This window comes from Equus quagga, chromosome 22 (genome assembly GCF_021613505.1).
Source record: "Equus quagga isolate Etosha38 chromosome 22, UCLA_HA_Equagga_1.0, whole genome shotgun sequence".
Taxonomy (NCBI): Eukaryota; Metazoa; Chordata; class Mammalia; order Perissodactyla; family Equidae; genus Equus; species Equus quagga.
This window is the reverse complement of record NC_060288.1, coordinates 6,120,601-6,142,260: the sequence shown is the minus strand read 5'-3', so window position 1 is coordinate 6,142,260 and position 21,660 is coordinate 6,120,601. Positions and strand designations below refer to the sequence as shown.

The window sequence follows — 21,660 nt, the reverse complement described above, 5'->3', positions numbered from 1 at the left end:
CCATATTACCCCCACCCACTTCCGGTATCACGTGGTCGTCCTCAGGAAGAGGCGGGACCGTCATGGGGTCTGCACGCCCTTTCCTCATCCCTTTTAAGAGGGGGGAGAAATTTAGGTTGACTAGATGGTGGGAAAATAAGTTCTCCCTTTTAAGAAACACAGTGCCGCCCCTCCTTTCCCTGCTGCCTAGACCCCAGAGTCGCGGATCCCCGTGCCTCAACTCTCAGCACTCGGCAGCCGAAGGGGCGGGACCGGGCCTGGGATTGGCTGTCCCCGGCCGACCCCCCTTCACTGTGGTCCAGTCCCTCTAGCCCGCAGACGCCTGCGCAATGGGCCGGCCGTGGGGGGCGGGAAGCACTGCGGGGCAGTGGAGCCCATGTCGGCCTTGAGGCGCTCGGGGTACGGCCCCAGTGACGGTCTGTCTTATGGCCGCTACTACGGGCCTGGGGGTGGAGATGTGCCCGTGCACCCACCGCCGCCCTTATATCCTCCTCGCTCTGAACCTCCCCAGCCTCCCGTTTCCTGGCGGGGGCGCGGGGGCGGCGCGGCTGAGACCCCCTGGCCGGGAGACTGCGGAGGAAGCGATGGCTACTATCCGTCTGGAGGCGCCTGGTCGGAGCCGGGGCGAGCTGGAGGAAGCCACCAGGTAAGCTTTGCGCCGTCTCCCCGGGGAGATCCGATCGGCGAGTGTTTGGGGTGAGGGCCATTGGGATTGATATACCTCCAGAGTTCGTAATGGATCGGATTTCATATTTGTTTTCCTTAGGGGGTTGGAGATACAAGCTGGGATCGTGGGTGGGGGGATGTGCTTGTGTTCTCTTCGCCCCTCCTCTTCTGCTTCGACCATAATAAATGTGTCTATTACCGTTGAAAAAGGAGAAAATCCTGTGCTGACTTGCTCAGCTAAGTAGCAGGCTGGGGAATCTCCCGCCTTGGAACGATGTTGGGCTGGGGGGACCTGGCTCTGCGTTTGGAGTCAAACAATTTATCCTGCGTGGCTCGTCAGGCCGGCTCTCCCCGAGAAGGGAGGCGGCTGCAGCCCCCGACGTCACTCAGAACCCCTCCCGCGGAGAAGGAACAGGAAGGAAGGGGAGGCTGCTGATTTAGCCCTTTGCCCTACTGCTTTGCCCCGGATTGAATCATGCATAATCAGTGTTAGAAAGCACCTTTACCTGGATTGTTTTATTTAATCTTCACGGCGACTGGAACGTAAATGTCATTACAGCGTCCCTATTTTACGATTAAAGACCCATTAGCTCTGAGAGGTTAACTCACTTGTTCAGTAAACTCAGACCTATAACGTTTTTTTCCTGCCGGAAATATACCTCTGTTTTGTTAATGTGGTATTCTTAGTAAAGAATTATTGTTATATGGTGGGGGGCACACCTCTCTTTTCGTTCAGGAATTATAACATCCTTATTGGTTGAAAATGTAATAGTGCAATTCCCATACATCGTCGGTGGGGATGTAAAATGGTTCAGTGCTTTGGAAAATAGTTTGGCAGTTCCTCAGAACGTTAACATAGAGTTAGCATATTACTCAGCAAGTCTGCTCCTAGATATATAGCCAAGAAACTGAAAACATATGTCCACGTTAAAACTTGTATATTGCGTGCTCATAGCAGCATTATTCATAACAGCCAAAAGGAGAAATAACCCAATGTCCATCAGTTGATGAGTAGATAAAATATGATATATTTATACAATGACGTTATTTAGCCATAGAAAGGAATGAAGTACTGATAGTTTCTGCAACACGGATGAACCTTGAAAGCATCATGCTACATGAACGAAGCCAGTCACCCAGACCACATATTGTACGATTCTATTTAAATGAAATGTCCAGAATAGGCAAATCTGTAGAGAGAAAGATTAGTGGTTGCCAGGGGCTGGGGGATTAGGGACATTGGGGATGATAGATAAAGGCTATAGGGTTTCTTTTTGCGATGATGAAATGTTCTGGAGTTAGGTAGTGATGATGATTGCATAGTTTTGAATATACTAAAAACCGTTGAATAGTACACTTTAAAAGGGTGGGTTTCATGGTGTGTTAGTTGTATCTTTAAAAAATTACGTGAGAAAAAACATTTAGTAGTAAGAGGTTAATTGTGAAGAAAGGTCCATATTTTCTCCATCTAAATTTGGAATAAGTAGGCCCACAGACTTTAATCCCACGGTAGAGTAGAGTGATGAGATGCTTGGCCTATAAGTAGCAAACTAGACCAAAGGTCAATTCAAGGGGAAGAGGAAAGGACCATTAAACTGATGACTTCTACTTGGGCCTGCTATATTATTAAAACAAAAGTATGTTTTGGGGATAAGGTTAGAGAAGTTATGATTTTAGTTTTGTGTAGGGGGTTGTAAGGTATGGTTGAGTGTAGGTGTGCGTATATAGGGTGGTTCTCGGTGCTGTAGGAGTTGGACATAAAGCTAGAATGTGTAATGGGTCTTTGCAAACCATTCCAAGAGTTTATCTTTCAGGTTGATGTTTCTGAAACTTGAAAAGTGTAGGATGGTAATGTCTTATGCAGCAATAGAAAATTAATGCAAAAGATATGCATGTTGTCACAGATGTTGCAAATGTTTTGTTTCCCCAAATTTGTTGTTTTTTTAACTTTATTGTGGTTTTTGACATATAAGTTTTACATTTTTATGTAGTCAAATATGTCAAACTAAAAAAAAGGGGGTACAGGAGCCCTTTAAAGCCCTACTACTCAGAAAGTGTGGTCCTGGGGGGCCGGCCTGTGGCCAACTGGTTAAAGTTCTGTGTGCACTCTGCTTTGGCGGCCTGGGTTCACGGGTTCGGATCTTGGGTGTTGAGCCATTTCACTTATCAGCCATGCTGTGGAGGCATCCGACATAGAAAACAGAGGAAGATTGGCAGCAGATGTTAGCTCAGGGTGATCTTCCTCACACACACACAGAATTGTGGTCCATGGACCAGAGGTTTCAGTGTCATTTGGAGATTGTTAAAAATGCAGAAGAAGATCCCTAGGTGATTCATGTACACGTTCATGTTTGAGAAGCACTGCTGTATAGAATTAAATATATTGAGATGATGTTGCACTGAACCACTACAAAGACTTGACTGTATTAACATTTAAATATGGCAAAGAATAAAAAGATGGAAATCTACCACTCCCTTTTTCTTTCTTTTCTTCCCTCGATAGCTATACTTGCAGCACTGTAGTTTGATCCCTGAACTAGCAGCATCTACATCACCTAGGAGTTTGTTGGAAATGCCATATCTCAGGCTCTGCCCTGGACCTTCCGAACCAGAATATGCATTTTAACAAGATCTCCAGGTGCCTCACCTGTTCCTTTAGAACAAGTCGTGGAGAGAGAGAGAGAGGGAGTGCGCAGGCAAGCTGAGAAGGAAGCCTCAATCCGCAGTCTTTTACAGCCTAATCTCGAAAGTGATATGACGTCACTTCTGCGGTATTCTGTTTGGTCATAGAGACCAACTCTGGTACAGTGTGGGAGGCAGCTTCACAAGGTTGTGAACACCAGGAGGCAGGGATCATTGGGGGCCACCTTGGAGGATGATTACAACAGGAAGGAATCGGGGACAGAGAGCTCAGTTAGGCCCCAGAGTGCAGAAGAGAGCAAAAAGGGCATTTGTTTGAACCATGTCTAAATATAGACAGGTTTTTTTCATCATTTTATAAAAATTTTTAACCAAACAGAAAAGTTGAAAGAATTCTACAGTGAATATCCCATATATCCACCACCTAGATTGTGTAATTAGCATTTCTTATATTTGCTTTATTACATCTGTCTATCTTATTTTTTGGATGCATTTCAGTACAAGTCGCATAGATTTGAAAGACATTTTCAAAGGTATATATCGACTGGAAGTGAGGGATGCAGGAGAAACGGCAGGTGATTCTGAGGTTTTAGTATTTCATAGGAATAAAGGTTTCATGGAATTAAAAAGGAAGAGGAACAGGTGTTTTGGGGAAGTTATGGTTTATAGTTTTATACCCAAAGAACTAGTGATTGGTTAATAGAGGAGCTTAAAAAAATATGAAGTACAAAGACTTGGCAAGCGCTCACCTACTGCCTTTAGTTCACTTGCGCTGGAAGCCAAGTTAGTCACAGTGGTTACTATATGTCAAGCTCTGGATGCAATGTATGCAACTGAGTAGAGAGAAATTTGTGATTTTCTGTATTTGTTTTTTGATGTTGATGTCTTTGTGGCAGCTAGGAGTTGTTTTCTGTGGGAGCAAAACTGTAGATGTGGGGCTCAGGAGAGAGATGGTGGGTGGAGATTGAGAGGCATCAGATATAAGCATTGCTGAATTACCCAGCTGGGGACTGTTGCCAGGGGAGATCTTTGAGAGTCTAGAATAGGGGACAGAGAAAGAGGATGCAAAAGAAGATGATGAGGGAGAATACTCAGAAAGACAGTAGGAAAATCAGGAAAGTCATGCAATGCAAACCAAACAAAAATGCCATTATTTTGCAGGTAAGTGATATGAAAACTGAGAAGAAGCTGTTGGATTTGTCAATTAAAAAGATATTGTTGATTTTAGTGGTGAGAGTTTCAAATAGTATGAAAGTAATGAAGGGGCGGTTTGGGTGAGAAGACCAGTAGTGTAAACTGTACTTCCGGAAGTTTATGTAGTAAACTTAGTAAATGGAAACATGACTGAGAATCAGGATTGAGGGAAGAACTTTTAGGATTGGGGCCTTGAGTGTGTTTGTAAGCAGAGGAGAATAACCTAGTAGATTGAGAAAAAGATGCGACCAAAGGATGGACTATAGCTTGGGAAGAGGGAGGTTAAGTGAGGAAGAGCTGAGAAACGTCTTCCGAGCTAGAGGGGAAAATGTAAGTTTGGAGTTGGAGGGGAGGGACATTGAGGGAGTTTGTAGCTCTTGGTGTCCTCTCTCGGTGCAGTAGGAGTCTAGGTCATCTGAGAGGAAAGGAAGTGGGATGGGATGAGCTGGGAATTTGATATGATAAATATTTGAAACAGGTGCTACATAGGGGAAAGGGGGAAATTGTAGAGAAGCATGGAAGAGATCCAAATGAGATTGAAAATAAAAAAATTGTGATGATGATCAATACAGGAGCATACAGCACTTTTCAGTGATTTTGGAATATATAGCTATAAAAATAATTTATAGTGTACTTTTCTAATAATTTTTATGTAATTCTTGTGAAAAATGTAAACAAATTTGTAAACGGAAGTTAGGTAGCACCAGCACCAGTTGGATTCCTATACTGTTAGATTTGTTTGGGCTGGTTATTTCTAGGAGGCATTGTTGGTAAGTCACTTTGTACATTTGTACATATATCCACTTCTTACAAAACTAGTTAGTTCTAAGGTAAGTATTAAAGGAGTTGACTCCAGCCTTCATCTGAGATTTAAGTATTTCTTCTTAAAAGAGAAGAACATAAATAAATTTATTACCTTCTTGCATATATATATATTTTTTGGTGAGCAAGATTGGCCCTGAGCTAACATCTGTTGCCAGTCTTCCTCTTTTTGCTTGAGGAAGATTGTTGCTGAGCTAACATCTGTGGCAATCTTCCTCTATTTTATGTGGGATGCTGTCACAGGATGGCTTGATGAGCAGTGCTAGGTCTGCGGCTGGGATTTGAACCTATGAACCCCAGGCCGCCGAAGCAGAACATGTAAACTTAACCACTATGCCACTGGGCTGGCCCCATCTTCTCGCATAATTTTAATCAAATTTCCTTTGCCACAAAAACTTTAATTCACATTATTGTCACTTGTGAAAACCTTTTATCATCTTTATCTAGTTTACATCATCTTTTATTACCTTTGTGTAATTTCAGACAACAAATAGAAAGTTTAGAAAGAGTTAGGCACCTGATAGAATTGGCACCTTGGTTTATAGAACAGAGATGAGCTTCAGCCAGCTTCCTGTAAAACCAAATGCTGTTTCATAGAATTAGTGTCACATTGGGAGGGTCATGAGCCAAAGACTTTCATTATTACTGGGGATATTTTTAGATTTGTTCTATTTTGTCCAAAGAGAAAAAAAAAAGAGGTAAAGAAAATGTTTTTTATTAAGACTTAATAAAATTAATAATTTTTACCACTTCATTGAGGACATTCATTTTTTCATTAAAAAATTATGGTATGTTTACATATTGTAAATTTTACCTTTCTAAAGGTGTAGTTCTCTGAGTTTTGACAAATGCCTATAGTCATGTAACCACTACCACAATTAGGGCAAAGATGTTGATCTCTCTTCTTTAAGAAAAAGACTCCTAGGATAAAATGGAAGATGTAATTTTCATTCATCTCTAAAGTTATAGAAAAGGAATGTGTTTTTTATTTTTTAAAAGTATCATGAGCTCGTTTGCATAATATATGTATATATTCAATATTTTGGATGTATTTCAGTCAGTTGCAGTCATTCTTTTTATTGCTTAAATAGACCCATACCATGCCAATGGGAGCCCCTTCTTGGCTTCTAAGTCCTTTTGACTTGACCTGTTGATTTTTGATGGCTTCTTTGATTTCTGGTACAAGATATCCAGGGTCATTTGGTGTATATTCTGTACCAGACATATAATAAGCCATTCCTTTAGAAAACCTTGATTTTTTCTTAATGGAGAGTTATATTTAGAAGGTGTATATGTCAGGATCCAGGCAGGAGAACAGAAGCTACACTAGTCCTTTTATAAGAGGGAATTTGATTTAGGAAACTAGTTACATTGGTATTGGAAATCAGAAAAGGCAAAAAGAGAAAATGGAAATAACACAGAAGATAGTGACTGCAGGAAACAGCTACAACTCCTAGGGCTGGGGAATAAAGAGAAGAGGTTGGGGTTATTAGAACTTGGAAACTTGAAAGAATGGACTGGTTGGAACCCAGGAGGAGGCACTGCCTAGCTGATGCTGGTACCTCTGCGGGAGTTCTGGGAAAACCAGAAGAATCTGGAGACTGCTACTAACTGACTGCTGCCTCCAGGTTGAAGGGCATTGTTGGGCGGACACTGACAGAAGCAGCAAGCAAGCAAGCAAACAAACAACAAGGAGCAAGTCCATTCTCCGCTCCTTGAACCTAATGCCCTGTATTGGCAGTATCAAATAGGAAGCAAGTGGCAAAGAAGAGATGTCTGCAGACTCCCAGTCCTGCGTCACAGAGCCACTTATAGAATGCTGTGTTTGGAGCTGAGAGGCAGTAGCTTAATAACATTCGAGTGCTAAGTATACTGATTGCTATTGTGTTGTTATTGCTTCTAGATCTTTTCAATGCACAGAGTTATAAAGTAAGTATTTTTAAGTAGAAAAATGAGTTCATATTTATATTAATTCAAATTTAGCATTATAGATTATTTTTACTTCTTTGATTCTATTTATTACTTTTCTCGTATGGAAAATTTTTTTTTTAAAGATTGGCACCTGGGCTAACAACTGTTGCCAATCTTTTTTTTTTTTTTCTGCTTTATCTCCCCAAACCCCCGCTGTACACATTGTATATCCTTAGTTGCAGGTGTGGGACGCCACCTCACCGTGGCCTGATGAGGGGTGCCATGTCTGTGCCCAGGATCCGAACCCTGGGCTGCCGCAGCAGAGTGCATGAACTTAACCACTCAGCCATGGAGCTGGCCCCTCGTATGGAAAATTTTGATTCCTAACAATATTAAGATAATTACATATACTTGCACAACCCTACAATAATTTATAAAATAAGTTCAAAATAATGCCAGGTTCCAGTTCTGGCATGTCAGCATGAGGAGCTCTGTGGACCCAGTCCCCAGTGAAACTGGTAAAAATTATTTTAAAAAAACAACCAATCAAAGTCTCTGGAAATAGTCTTAGGGAATATAGGAAATGAAGAAACATTTATTCTGGAAAATTTACTCAAAATCACTAAGAACAGTAAGTATCTGTGCTATTTGAACCAAGACCTACTCCACTCCCCCCCTCCCAGCTTGATGAGACAACAACTCTGTTCCAGACTGGCGCAGCCAAGAAAACAGGGCTCCCTGTCCCCGCAGGTCCCAGTCACAGGGTTATCATCCTGGGAGGGGCAGTACATTAACATTTCTCATCTTGCCCCAGCTGCTGTTGCTGAGGCCAAGTTCTGGGTAATTGTGGCCAAGCAGTGGTGGTTTCCTTCTTCTGCCCCATCCCTGCTTTTGGGATGGAGACCTTACCTTGGGCAGGGCACTGCTGAGAATACGGGTGCTCTGATCACCCTTCCCCTAGCTTGTAAGGCAAGCTGAGAAGGCCCGAGGCTACTGTCCTTTTCCCCTAGGTGCTCAGCTCTTAAAGCAGGGATGTCCCTCAGAGAAGCACACCATTGTCCCCAACCAGCTGCAGAGCATGGCTCAGACGTTTTATGTGGAAACAGAAGCATGCTGTAAAACAGGTAGCTCCTAATCTTTTCCCAAAGGAACTGACTTTATTTGCAACATTGTGGAGAAGCTGAAACCTAAAGATATTCTCGAAAGCTAGAGGTTGTTGTGAAAAGCAATTGGGAGGAAACTGGTAGATTCATTGGTGATATAAACTAAACTGTAGGCCAGGTAGTTTGCTGGAGAGAACTGGGAAAGAGATGGCTGGGAGGAGCCCTTTGGGGTCAGAACAAATCTCAAACACTGACTTTGGGAAATATCCCTTCCAAGAAGCCCAAATTTGATTGGATCAGTTTGTGGAGCAATTTCTGTCCCAGGGTCTTGTGGAAAACAATAGATAAATCAGCTGGAACTTTGTAGAGCTTTAACAGCTGGGTGTGGTCAAAGAAAGATATATATACACGCATACACACACACATATATATAAACTCATTAAATTAAAATGTTACATTAGAAGATATTCACTTAATGCAAAAGAAAGCAGTAAAAGAATAGAGGGACAAAAACAGACATGAGATATAGAAAACAAAAAAGTAAAGTGGCAGATGTAAATCCAGCTATATCAATAATATCATTAAAAGTGAATGGATTAAACAATCCAATCAAAGACGAGATTTTCAGACTAAATAAATAAAAAAGAAGACTCAACTATATGCTTTTGTGAGATAATAGAGAAAATATATATTGTTCTTGGCTCTGGGTTCCTGGCATGGAGCTCCTGAAACCCTTGTAAATTCCTGAGCAATAAGAGCACTAAGAGCATCTTTTGTTCTAATATTTGGTCTGTGATCCTGGTTCCTAACACAGAGCTCCTAAATCCCTTGGAATTTCCTGGGTGATAGGATTGTCTTTTGTTCTAATGAGGTGACTCTGGGTGGTCTCCTGGATGGGTCCTGGATGGAGCTGGTCACCAGAAAGACCAAACCATGATTAGAAGCTTGGAATTTTCAGCCCTGCTTCCCATTCTCAAGAGAGGGGAGAGGGGCTGGAAATGAAATTAATAATTGATTATGCCTACATGAGGAAGCTTCCCAAAAATCCCAATAGTATGGGGTTCAGAGAGCTTCCAGGTTGGTGAATACATCCACTTCCTGGGAGGGTGACGTACCCCAACTCCATGGGGACAGAAGCTCCTGCACTTGAGACCCTCCCAGACCTCGCACTATGTCTCTCTTCATCTGGCTGTTCATCTGTATCCTTTATCATATCCTTTAAGAAACTGGTAAATGTAACAACAGTCATGTGTCACTTAACAATGGGGATACATTATGAGAAATGCATCATTAGACTGTTTCCTTGTTGTGCAAACATCATAGAGTATACTTACACAAACCTAGATAGTATAGCCTGCTATACACCTAGTACCTAAGGTACTAATCTTATGAGACCATTGTTGTATATATGTGGTCCATTGTTGACTGAAATGTCATTATGTGGTGCATGACTGCAAGTGTTTCCCTGAGTTCTGTAAGTTGTACTAGCAAATAATCAAATCTAAAACGGAGAAGGTCAGTGGAACCTCTGATTTGTAGCAAGTCAGACATAAGTTGTGGGTAACCTGAGGACCTACTACTTGAGATTGGCATCTGAAGTGGGAGGCAGTCTCATGGGACTGAGCCCCTAACCTGTGGTATCTGATGCTATGTCCAGGAAGATAGTGTCAGAATTAAGTTCAATTGTAGTACACCCAGCTGGTGGTACAAAATCGCTTGGTGTGGGGAACCCCCCCCCCCATATGGTATCAGAAGTGTTGTGAGTGTAGTACTAGTGTGAGATTAAAGGAGAAACATAGGAGTGTATTCTCTCTTCTTCTATTTTTTAGAAGAATTTGTGAAGAATTGGTTTCAGTTCTTTAAATATCTGGTAGAATTCACTCGTGAATTCACTAGTCCACCTGGACTTGGGCTTTGTTTGTGGGTAGTTTTTTTACTACCAATTCAATCTTTTTACTTGTCAGAGACCTATTCAAATTATCGATTTCTCCTTGAGTTAGTCTTGGTAGCTTGTATCTTTCTACAGTTTGTCCATTTCACCTGAATTACCCAGTTTATTGGTATACAATTATTCATAGTGTTCCATTATAATCCTTTTTATTTCTGTAAGATCAGTAGTAATGTCCTCTCTTTCATTTCTGATTCTAGTAATCTGAGTCTTCTCTCTTTTTTTTCTGGGTCAATCTAGCTAAAAGCTCATCAATTTTGTTGATCTTTTCAAAGAACTAGCCTTTAATTGCAGTGATTTCCTCTATTGTTTTTCAATTCTCTATTCTGTTAATTTCTACTCTTATTTTTATTATTTCCTTCTTCTGCTTGCTTTAGGTTTAGATTGCTCTTCTTTTTCCAGTGTCTTGAGATGGAAGGTTAGGTTATTTATTTGACATCATTCTTCTTTCTTTTTTTTTGTGATTGTGATTTTTTTTGGTGATTTGTGATTCTATGAAGCCATTGTTACCCTGATACACAAACCAGACAAGCACATCACAAGAAAAGAAAACACAGACTAGTATCTCTTATTAATATGGATTCAAAAATCCTCAAAAAAACATTAGCAAACTGAATCCAGCAACATATAAAAAGAATTATATACTGTGACCAAGTGGGGTTTATCCCAGGAATGCAAGGTTGGTTTAATATCTGAAAATCAATTGACATAATACACTATAAAAATCAAATAAAAAGCAAAACCCCTACGATTATCTCAATAGACGCAGAAAAAGCATTTGACAAAATCCAACACTGTTTCATCATAAAAACACTCCAAGAATACAAGGAAATTTCCTCAACCTGATAAAGGGATCAGGTTGCTTTCCCCTAAGATCAGGAACAAGACAAGGATATCTGCTTTTGGCTCTTCTGTTCAACATTACTGGAGGTTCTAGCTAGGGCACTTGGGCAAGAAAAAGAAATAAAAAGGCATGTATAACTTATATGTCTATATGGAATAGTATTGAGAGTTCAGAAATAAATCTATGTATCTGTGGTCAGTTAATTTTTGACAAGGATGCTGGGACCATTCAGTGAGGGAAAGAATAATCTGTGGCACAACATATGGTGCCATGACAACTGGACAGTCACATAACAAAGAATAAAGTTGGACCCTCATACCATATACAAAAATTAACTCAAGGGCCGGCCCTGTGGTTGAGTGGTTGAGTGGTTAAGTTTGCGCATTCCGCTTTGGCAGCCCAGGGTTTCACTGCTTCAGATCCTGGGCTCAGACCTAGCACTGCTCATCAAGCCATGCTGAGGCAGCGTCTCACATAGCAGAGCCAGAAGGACCTAGACGTAGAATATGCATCTATGTGCGAGGGGGCTTTGGGGAGAAGAAGAAGGAAAAAAAAGATTGGCAACAGGTATTAGCTCAGGTGCTAATCTTTAAAAAAAACCAAAACCTTAAAATGGATCATAGACCTAAATGTAAGAGCTAAAACTAAAAATCTTAGAAGAAAATGTAGGGGTCAATCTTTATTACTTTGGATTTGGCAATGATTTCTTAGATAAGACACATAAAGCACAACCAACGAAAGAAAAAATTGATACATTGGACTTTATAAAAATTAAGAACTTTGTTGTTCAAAGGACAGCATCAAGAAAGTGAAAAAGAAGGAAATGTTTGCAAATTATATATTGAAAAAGGACATGTTTCTAAAATATGTAAAGAACTCTTAAAACTGGACAATAAACCTATAAATAACCCAATTTAAAAATGGGCAAAACATCTGAAGAGACAGTTCTCTAAAGAAGGTATACAAATGGCCAATGAGCACATGAAAAAATGCTCGACATCATTAGTCATCAGGGAACTGCAAATCAAAGCCACAATGAGATACCACTTCACACTCACTAGGATGGCTATAAAAACAAACAAGCAAAACCACAGAAAAAACAAGTATTGGCGAGGATGTGGAGAAATTGGAACCCTCTACATTGCTGATAGGAATGTAAAATGGTGCAGCTTCTCTGCAAAACAATTTGCCAGTTCCTCAAATTGTTAAACAGAGTTACTGAATGACCCAGCAATTCCATTCGTTAGGTATATACCCAAGAAAACTGAAAACATGTCCACACAAAAAATTCTTCATGAATGTTTATAGCAGCATTATTCATAATAGCCAAAAGATAGCCATAATCCAGGTGCCCATCACCTGATGAGTGGATAAGCAAAATGTGGTATTTGTATACAATGGAATATTATTTGGCCTCAAAAAGGAATGAAGTAGTGATACATGCTCCAACATAGTTGAACCTAAAAAACACTATGCTAAGTGAAAGAAGCTAGTCACAAGATATCACATATTATGTGATTCCATTTATATGAGATATCCAGAATAGGCAAATCTGTAGAGACAAAGGAGATTAATAGTGGCCTTGGCCTGGGGTAATGGGGAGATAGGAGGGTATAGCTAAAGGGTACAGTATTTCCTTTTGAGGCTTTGAAAATGTTCTAAAATTGATTGTGGTGATGATTGCACATGTCTGTGAATATACTAAAAACCATTGAATTGTACAGTTTAAATGGGCAAATGGTATGGTAGTGAATTCTATCTCAGTAAAGCTGTTAATAAAAATAGTAATGCCAGTGTTATGACTAACAGTTAACTAATGGATGCAGTTTAGGTTTCTTTGCAGTTCAGCTTGTCCTTAGAATATGTACAAAGTAATGTGATTTAAAAGTCATTGGAAATAATTCTTTTTTTCTGTACAGTTATGTTACCAACTTGATATTTAGTTATTGCGTTAGTTGACTTTTCCTATAGTGAAAAACAACTCTAAGGGTTGTGGCTTATAACAATAAACATGTATTTCTTGCTCCTGTTCTGTGAGTCTGCTGCACTGGCTCTTCTCCAGGCTCCAGATTGGGTTTAGGTTTGCTTGTGTGTCTTTGCGTTCTGGGACTCAAGCTGAAATCACAGCTCCTATATAGGATCTGCTGGTCTCATGCTGGAGAGCAGGAATGCAAAGTGTTGCTAAAATTTGCATTGACTCCTAAATCCTTTGTTTGGACCTGGCACACTGCCACTTTTACCCATATTTGTTTGTTTTGCATAAAAAGTTAAATTACATTTTTGAAATATGTGAGTTCATTCTTGATCCTCCAATTCAAACGTACCATACGTGGTTCCCCCTCAACTTTCTCCATTCAGTCTATCTTTCCGTTCCCATGTGAAAATACTGGTTCTTGATAACATTGCTGTATTTATTTCCTCTCTTCTACAATATACACAAAATAGTTTAAAAATTAAAAAATTAATATATAAGTACTATTATATAACTACTACTGTATCACAACTAATAACACTCTATGTAAAGTTTAATATTTCTTTGCATTTCTGTTTATTCATTTATTTGTTTACTTATTTATTGAGGTCACATTGGTTTATAACATAAATTTCAGGTATACATCATTATATTTCGACTTCTGTATAGATTACATCGTGTTCACCACCAAAAGTCTAGTTACCATCTGTCACCATACAAATGTGCCCCTTTATCTTCTTTATTCATTCGTCCATTGATGAGCACTTAAGTTGCTTCTAAGTCTTGGCAATTGTGAGTATTGCATTTCTTTTGCCTTTAGAATGTATACCACTAAGGATATTCATTCAGAAAACTGTTCAGGAATTACTTGAGTTAATTATTTTTTATGTGCAGTTATCAGCTTGTTAGTTTTTTTAAAAGATAAAATACAGTGTGAATTCGAACTATTTCCAATTCAAATTAAGGACTATAGGGTTTTAAATTTCATTATTCTTATACCTCTTTCTCTTCCGCTGTGAAAATACTGATTTCCAACCACAGCAACATAATAGTTCATTTGCAGCTACACTGCCCACACAACACTATTGAAATAACAATGCCAAAAATGTGGGTAATTATTAATATAATTCATGAAAAAAAATTTGTTTGTTTTTGGTCTATAAAGTATATTCCAGTAGGGATGTCAGTCAAATTACTGTGCTTTGTATTCACTTGAAATAGTTTCTCTTTGTGAACTTGTTCCATGAATGCAACACTCAGTGTTTTCAGGTTTGTTTTGCTTTCTTTTAGGGATTTAAAAATATTTCATTATCTTTTATAATTATGTAAAATATTTACGATTGTTCTAAAGTCAGACGTACAAAATAGAATTTATTTAAGGGAAATGTACCTTCAATCGCTGCTCCACAGTTTTGTTTTTTAACTTTTTATTATAGAAACTTTCAAACATAGCTAAAAGTAGAGAGACTAGTATAATAAAACTCCCAGATATCCATCATGCATCTTCAGCAGTTACCAGGTTATTGTTAATCTTGTTTATTTAAACACCTAATCACTTGTCACACTGTTAGTTATGGTAGTTTGAAAATTTGTTTTGGGCCAGCCCCTGTGGCCTACTAGTTCAGTTTGGCACACACTTCGGTGGCCTGGGTTTGGTTCCTCGGCGCAGAACTATACCACTTGCCTGTCAGTGGCCATGCTGTGGTGGCAGCTCACATACAAAATAGAGGAAGATTGGCACAGATGTTAACTCGGGACGAATCTTGCTAAGCAAAATAAAAATAATAAAAAAATAAATAAAAATAGGTTTTAGGGGGCTGGCCCCGTGGCTGAGTGGTTAAGTTCCCACGCTCCGCTTTGGTGGCTCAGAGTTTCGCCGGTTTGGATCCTGGGCGCGAACATGGCACTGCTCATGAGGCCATGTTGAGGTGGCGTCCCACATGCCAAACTAGAAGGACCCACAACTAAAAAATATACAACTATGTACTGGGGGAACTTGGAGAGGGGGGAAAAAGCAGAGGGAAAAAAAAGATTGACAACAGTTGTTAGCTCAGGTGCCAATCTGTAAAAAAAAAAAAAAATAGGTTTTAGTATTTGTTTAGCCTAGTCTTGAGGGCAGGTTTGTATTCTACAGGAGATGACCTGCTCTACTGGGAGAAATAGATACTTATGAAAGAGTAGACATAATTGCAGGAGTAAGGTTCTTTAGAACGCAAGAGGTTATGTGGTCCAGAGCTACGTGGAAGGATTGGCCTTTAATAGGACCAAAGACATTTTATTCCTGCTTTCTGGGAAAAGTGACAGATAGGGCACATTGTTGGATTTAGCAAGTAGGAAGATGAAGGCGTTTCTGTGTGACTGCTTTTTTTTTTTTAAGGTGAAATATGGGATAAAGTCAGTTGAAATATGAGGGGTGGGATAAGAGGATATTGGAGATTTGAGGGCACAAGAAGAGACACATAGTTGTTTTGGAGAGTGAGATGAACATGCTAAGGAAGTGTAGTATGGTTGCTAAAGTGTAGTCATGAATTTGTAGTGAAACCAGAGAGCTCGTTGTGTTTTCTCCACCAATATTTAGATGAAGTACAGATGTGGAGTCCGCGGATAATTGGGTTTACATTGGGTTAGGTTTTTGCAGAGTGATGATATCTGAGGCAAGGGATTAAGGTGTTTGGAAGCTGAGTAAGGAAGTGAGGACGTGGGCAGGGTGAGGCTTGAGAGGGTGGAGAAGTAGGAAAAATGTGGGGTACCTCAGAATCAGTAGGAAAGAGCAGGAACCAGGGTGGTTCTGGGGATTTAGGTATTAGTTCATCCCCCCTGGAGTGAGTCAGCTTCAGCTGTTGTTTTTTTGTCTCTTTACTCAAGATTCATAGAGAGAAATCAATTAGTTAATTAGTCAGATGCTCACCTCTTAACCAGTGGAAGGAAGGGAGGGCAGTCATCAGGAGAATTTGCCTGATTGAAAAATTTGGTAGTTAGGATTTGAAGTCTGCCCATAACAATTTTTAAAAAAAATCTTGCTATTCTCTAGTTTCTATACTATGTAAAGGAGATGTTACTCCCCCAGCTTGTGTAATATCATCTAGAATAATTACTTGCTTGAAAACAAAGTACTAATGAAACTGATAAGTATTGCAGTTAAGCTAAGATGGTGATAATTAAACACTCAGTGGTTATAGCTGCCATTGAATTTCTTTGTGAAGCCAGTATTGAGAAAAAAATCCCAAGATTCTGTTTGTTTAAAACTATACTTAAATTATAAAGTTCAAAGAAAAATAACTCAATTTATAGGATAACAAATGTGTATATTAAACTAGACTCTGAAAAGTTTTATAATCTCTGACCAGAGACTATAGAGTTTATTGCAAATCATTGCATTAACTTTTTGCATTGGAATGACAAGCTGTAGAGATTAATGCCATAACTAGATTTTTTTCTTTGAAGTGGTAATTGTTCGACTTCAATTCCTGATACTGTGTAAGTTTTAGGCTGTCAGCAGAGAGCTTAGCCATAACAGAGAGTAGAGGAATACAAAAAACTAAAGTGAGGTCAGGCAAAGAAGTTGAGTGTCGAAGATGGGTGTGTTTGAAGTAAAGTATAGTAGGAACATTTTCAAGTTCCACTGTTGTTGCGATAGGTAATACTACTCTTCACAGTGGCAAAGAACTATAATTGTGCTGCGCGAATTAAATTAGTAGTGATGGGATTAGTGATTGGAGAGGGCTAAAGGCATCTGAGGTCTCTGGTTTTGCTAATGTCTCGACATAGTAGAATTCTTTTATCCATCAGTTGGTATGGTAGCATTGGCATAATGCATAAGAACAGCCGTTTACTAGGTAGTCAATAATTGCTTTATTCTAGGGCATGTGATTTACTATATAATGTACCTTCTCCATCAATTTAATAATGAGTGATTTTATAGTGGGGTTCTATTGCTTTTTTTTTTATATTTATACCTGCCTCTATCAACTTTTCAGAATGACATAAGAATGTTATTAAAAGTGAATTTGTTTTCCTTGTTTTTCTTAGGAGCAGTCACCATATCCTAGCTACAATTCTAACTATTGGAATACTCCTGCACGACCTAGGGCTCCTTACCCAAGTACATATCCTGTAAGACCGGAAATGCAAGGCCAGGTATGGTCTGAAATTGACAGGCTTTCTGAATTTTTTCTTAATGAATCAATTTATTTTCAAAACCTATGGAGATTTTATAGTAATGATATGTGGGGTTTTGTTAGTTTATAGACTCTTATCTTAATCATCTTAATGTTTTTAGCTCAGCAATAAGGAAATATCTAGGCAAATATTACTTATAGCAAAGGTAGCTAGAGGGGCTGGCCCTGTGGCCGAGTGGTTGGGTTCTTGCGCTCCGCTTCGGCAACCCAGAGTTTCGCCAGTTTGGATCCTGGGCACGGACATGGCACCGCTCCTCAGGCCACGCTGAGGCGACATCTCACATAGCACAACCAGCAGGACCTACAACTAGAATATATAGCTATATACTGGGGGGCTTTGGGGAGAAGAAGAAGGAGAAAAACAGATTGGCAACAGATGTTAGCTCAGGTGCCAATCTAAAAAAAAAAGTTAGAGGTGCAGCAGATTATTTCTCAAGTACCTAAAATGTACTTATTTTTTTAAATTTCACTCTTTTTGAGATATAATTGACATATGACATATACAACATAATGATTTGATATTTGTATATATTGCAAAATGATCACCACAAGTCTAGTTAACATCCTTCACAATACAATTACAAATTTCTTTTTTGTTGTGAGAACTTTTAAGATTTACTCTCTTAGCAACTAGCAAATATACGATGAATATTAACTATAGTCATTATGCTCTACCTTACGTTCCATGACTTAGTTATTTTGTAAGTGGAAGTTTGTACTTTTTGATTCCTTTCACCCTCACTGCCCCACCCCCCCAGCCTCTGGCAACCGAGATTATATTCTCTGTATCTATGAGTTTTGTTTTTTTTTTAAGATTCCACATTTAAGTGAGATCATATAGTATTTGTCTTTCTCTGACTTACTTCATTTAGCATAATGCCTTCAGGCTCTATCTGTGTTGTCCCAAATGGGAAGATTTCCTTCATTTTCATGGCTGAATAATGTTCCATTGTGTATATACACCACATTTTCTTTATCCATTCATCCATTGATGGACACTTAGGTTGCTTCCATGTCTTGGCTGTTGTAAATAATGCTGCAGTGAACATGGGGTGCAGTATCTTTTTGAGTTAGCGTTTTCATTTCCTTCGGATATATTCCCAGAAGTGGCGTAGCTGGATCATATGGGAGTTGTATTTTTTATTTTTTGAGGAGTTCCATACTGTTTTCCATAGTGGCTGCACCAATTTACATTTTCACCAACAGTGCACAAGGGTTCTCTTTTCTCTACATCCACACCAACGCTTATTACTTCTTGTCTTTTTGATAATAGCCATTCTAAGAGGTGTGAGGTGATATCTCGTTGGGGTTTTGATTTGTATTTCCCTGATGATTAGTGATGTAGAGCACCTTTTTATGTATTTCTTGGCCATCTATATATCTTTGGAAAAATTTCTATTCAGATCTTCTGCCCATTTTTTAATAGGATTGTTTGTTGTTTTGCTTTTGAGTTGTTTGAAATCTTTATATATTTTGGATATTAACCCCTTATCTAGATTATATCATTTGCAAAATTTTCTCCTATTCAGTAGGTTTTTCATTTTGTTGATGATTTCCTTTGCTGTGCAGAAGCTTTTTAGTTTGCTGTAGTCACTCTTGTTTATTTTTGCTTTTATTGCCTTTGCTTTTGATGTCAAAAAATTTGACTTCTTATGACAAATATTTAAATATTTCTTTTTATTTTATTTTTTAAAGTTTGGTAACTGAGCTAACAACTGTTGCCAATCTTTTTTTTTTTTTTCCTGCTTTTTCTCCCCAAGTCCCCACAGTACATAGTTGTATATTTTAGTTGTGGGTCCTTCTAGTTATAGCATGTGGGATGCCACCTCAGCGTGGCCTGATGAGCGGTGCCATGTCTGCGCCCGGGATCTGAACCAGCGAAACCCTGGGCCACCGAAGCGGAGCGCATGAACTTAAGCACTCGGCCACGGGGCTGGCCCCTAAAGATTTCAAGCATACTGAAGAGTACAGAAAATATGTACATCTTTTTATCTAGTACCTAACTTTGTCAATTTTTGTTTGCCACATTTGTTTCAGATTTTTTAAAAGAAGTAAAACAAATACAATGAAAGCCATATATAACGCTTCTTTCCATTTCCTGAAGTTAGATTTATCTCATATGTGTTTTTATGTTTTTATTACTTGCATATGCATTTATATAGTATTATTTAACATGTTTTGACACTTGATATGAGTGGTTTCATAATATCATTCTCTTGCAGCTTGCTTTTTTGCTCAACATTGGTTTTCACTTTTCTATATGAGACAACAATTTCCCTAGGGTATGGAATTGTTGGATTTTGGTATGTACATCTTTATTAAATATAGCCAAAATTACTTTTCACAAAGGAAATGTTTAAAAAGTTAGTCACCCATAATCTGGCCCCCCCCAGCAATAATTGTCATATTTGCATGTTTCCCACTATTATTTTCTTCTATCTAGATACCATATTTTTATATGCAAATAATTTTTTAAAAACATGAGATTGTGGTATATACAACTTTAAAGCAGCTGTATTTAAGTGGCTTTCAAAGATTTTGAATTTTAGATCCAAGTCAGAATTCTCTGTAGACTGATGTTCTCTGCAGATAAATTTTCAGATCACTGAAACTATACTGATGTATTCTTACAGATTTCAAATAGTCAAATACTATGGTCAGTTCTTTTCTAATTTACAAGTGATATGGAGGCTGAAATAATGGAAATAAGTTTCTTAATGGGGCTGAGTAATTAATTGTTTAAAAAAAATTATGTTCCTTTTTTTCTCATTAATTTGCTGATATAATCCTTCAAGATTGATTTTTTTTTAAAGTCTTTTTGTTTTTAAGATTTTATTTTTCCTTTTTTCTCCCCAAAGCCCCCGGTACATAGTTGTATAATTTTAGTTGTGGATCCTTCCAGTTGTGGCATGTGGGATGCCGCCTCGGCGTGGCCTGATGAGAGGTACCATGTCCATGCCCAGGATCTGAACCGGCAAAACCCCGGGCTGCCGCAGCAGAGCACTCAAACTTAACCACTTGGCCACGGGGCCAGCCCCTAAGATTGATTTTGAGCCAGAAGAATTTATTAAAGTTAGAGCAATATTTGCTTATTTACCTAAGGAAAATATAAAAACAATTGATTTCTTAGAATGATCATATGTATGTGAACTTTAGGATAAGATTGATCAGAGGTAGTGGAATGTAAAATAAAGAAAAACTCGTGTACTACTTATCACAAACTTCCATTTTATTTGTGTCATCCTCATTCCTGTGATTAAAATTGAGAAGCAGCCTTGTTATTGCTTAAGTGACATAGTTGTGGTTTGGCCTTATACCATAAAATTCACCCTTTAAAGTATACAGTTAGTTCAGTTGTTTTTGGTACATTCATAGGTTGTGCATTTATCACCACTAATTCCAGAACGTTTTCATTACCCAAAGGAAACTATGTACCTATCACTCCATTCTTCCCTCCTCCTATCCCCTAGCAACCTGTAATCTATTTGTTATTCTCTATGGATTTGCTTATTCTGGACATTTCATAGAAATGGAATCATATAATATGTGATCTCTTGTGACTGGCTTCTTTCATTTAGCATAATGTTCATCCATGTTGTGATATGTATCAATACTTCATTCCTTTCTATGGCCAAATAATATCCCATTCTACAGATATACCACATTTATTTTATCCATTCATCAGTTGATAAAAGTTGAGTTTTCCCACTTTTTGGCTGTGATGCATAATGCTGTTATAAATATTCGTGTACTAATTTTTATGTGGACATATGTTTTCAGTTCTCTTGGGTATATAGAAAGGAGTGGGTCATATGGTAATAACTCAGTTTAACAATTTGAAGAACTGGTAAACTCCAGTTTCCAAAGCAACTGCACCAATTTACATTCCATCAGCAGTGAATGAGGATTTTTCAGTTTCTCCACATTCTTGCCAATACCTGTTATTTTCCTTTTTTTTTTTTTTTTTTTACTAGTCATCTAGTGGGTGTGAAGTTGAATCTCATTGGAGGTTTGATTTGTAGTTCCCTGATGACTAATGATGTTGAGCATCTTTACATATGCTTATTAGCCATTTGTATATGTTATTTGGAGAAATATCTATTCAGATCCTTTGCCTATTTTTAAGTTGGAACATTTGTCTTTTCCTTGTTGAGTTTTGAGATTTCTTTATATATTCCAGATACATGTCTCTTATGAAATACATCATTTGCAAATATTTTCTCATTCTGTGGGTTTTTTCACTCTCTTGATGGTGTTATTTGAAGCACAAATGTTTTTAAAGTCTCATTTATCTATTTTTTCTTTGGTTGCTCTTGCTTTCAGTGTCATATCTAAGAAACTATTGCTGAAGCCACGGTCACAAAGATTTACTCCTATGTTTT

The 21,660-nt window shown here is 38.6% G+C and overlaps 1 protein-coding gene across 1 annotated transcript in view; it reads left to right on the top strand.

Annotated features, from left to right (window-relative positions):
• Nucleotides 1-275: 275 nt before the first annotated feature.
• BAG4 (BAG cochaperone 4) overlaps nucleotides 276-21,660 on the top strand; it is a 32,829-nt gene continuing 11,444 nt past the window's right edge. The window contains exons 1-2 of the mRNA XM_046648851.1: nucleotides 276-646; nucleotides 17,130-17,237. Coding sequence (XP_046504807.1) covers nucleotides 377-646; nucleotides 17,130-17,237 — 378 coding nt within the window. The 5' untranslated portion in view covers nucleotides 276-376. The remainder of the gene's footprint in view (nucleotides 647-17,129; nucleotides 17,238-21,660) is intronic.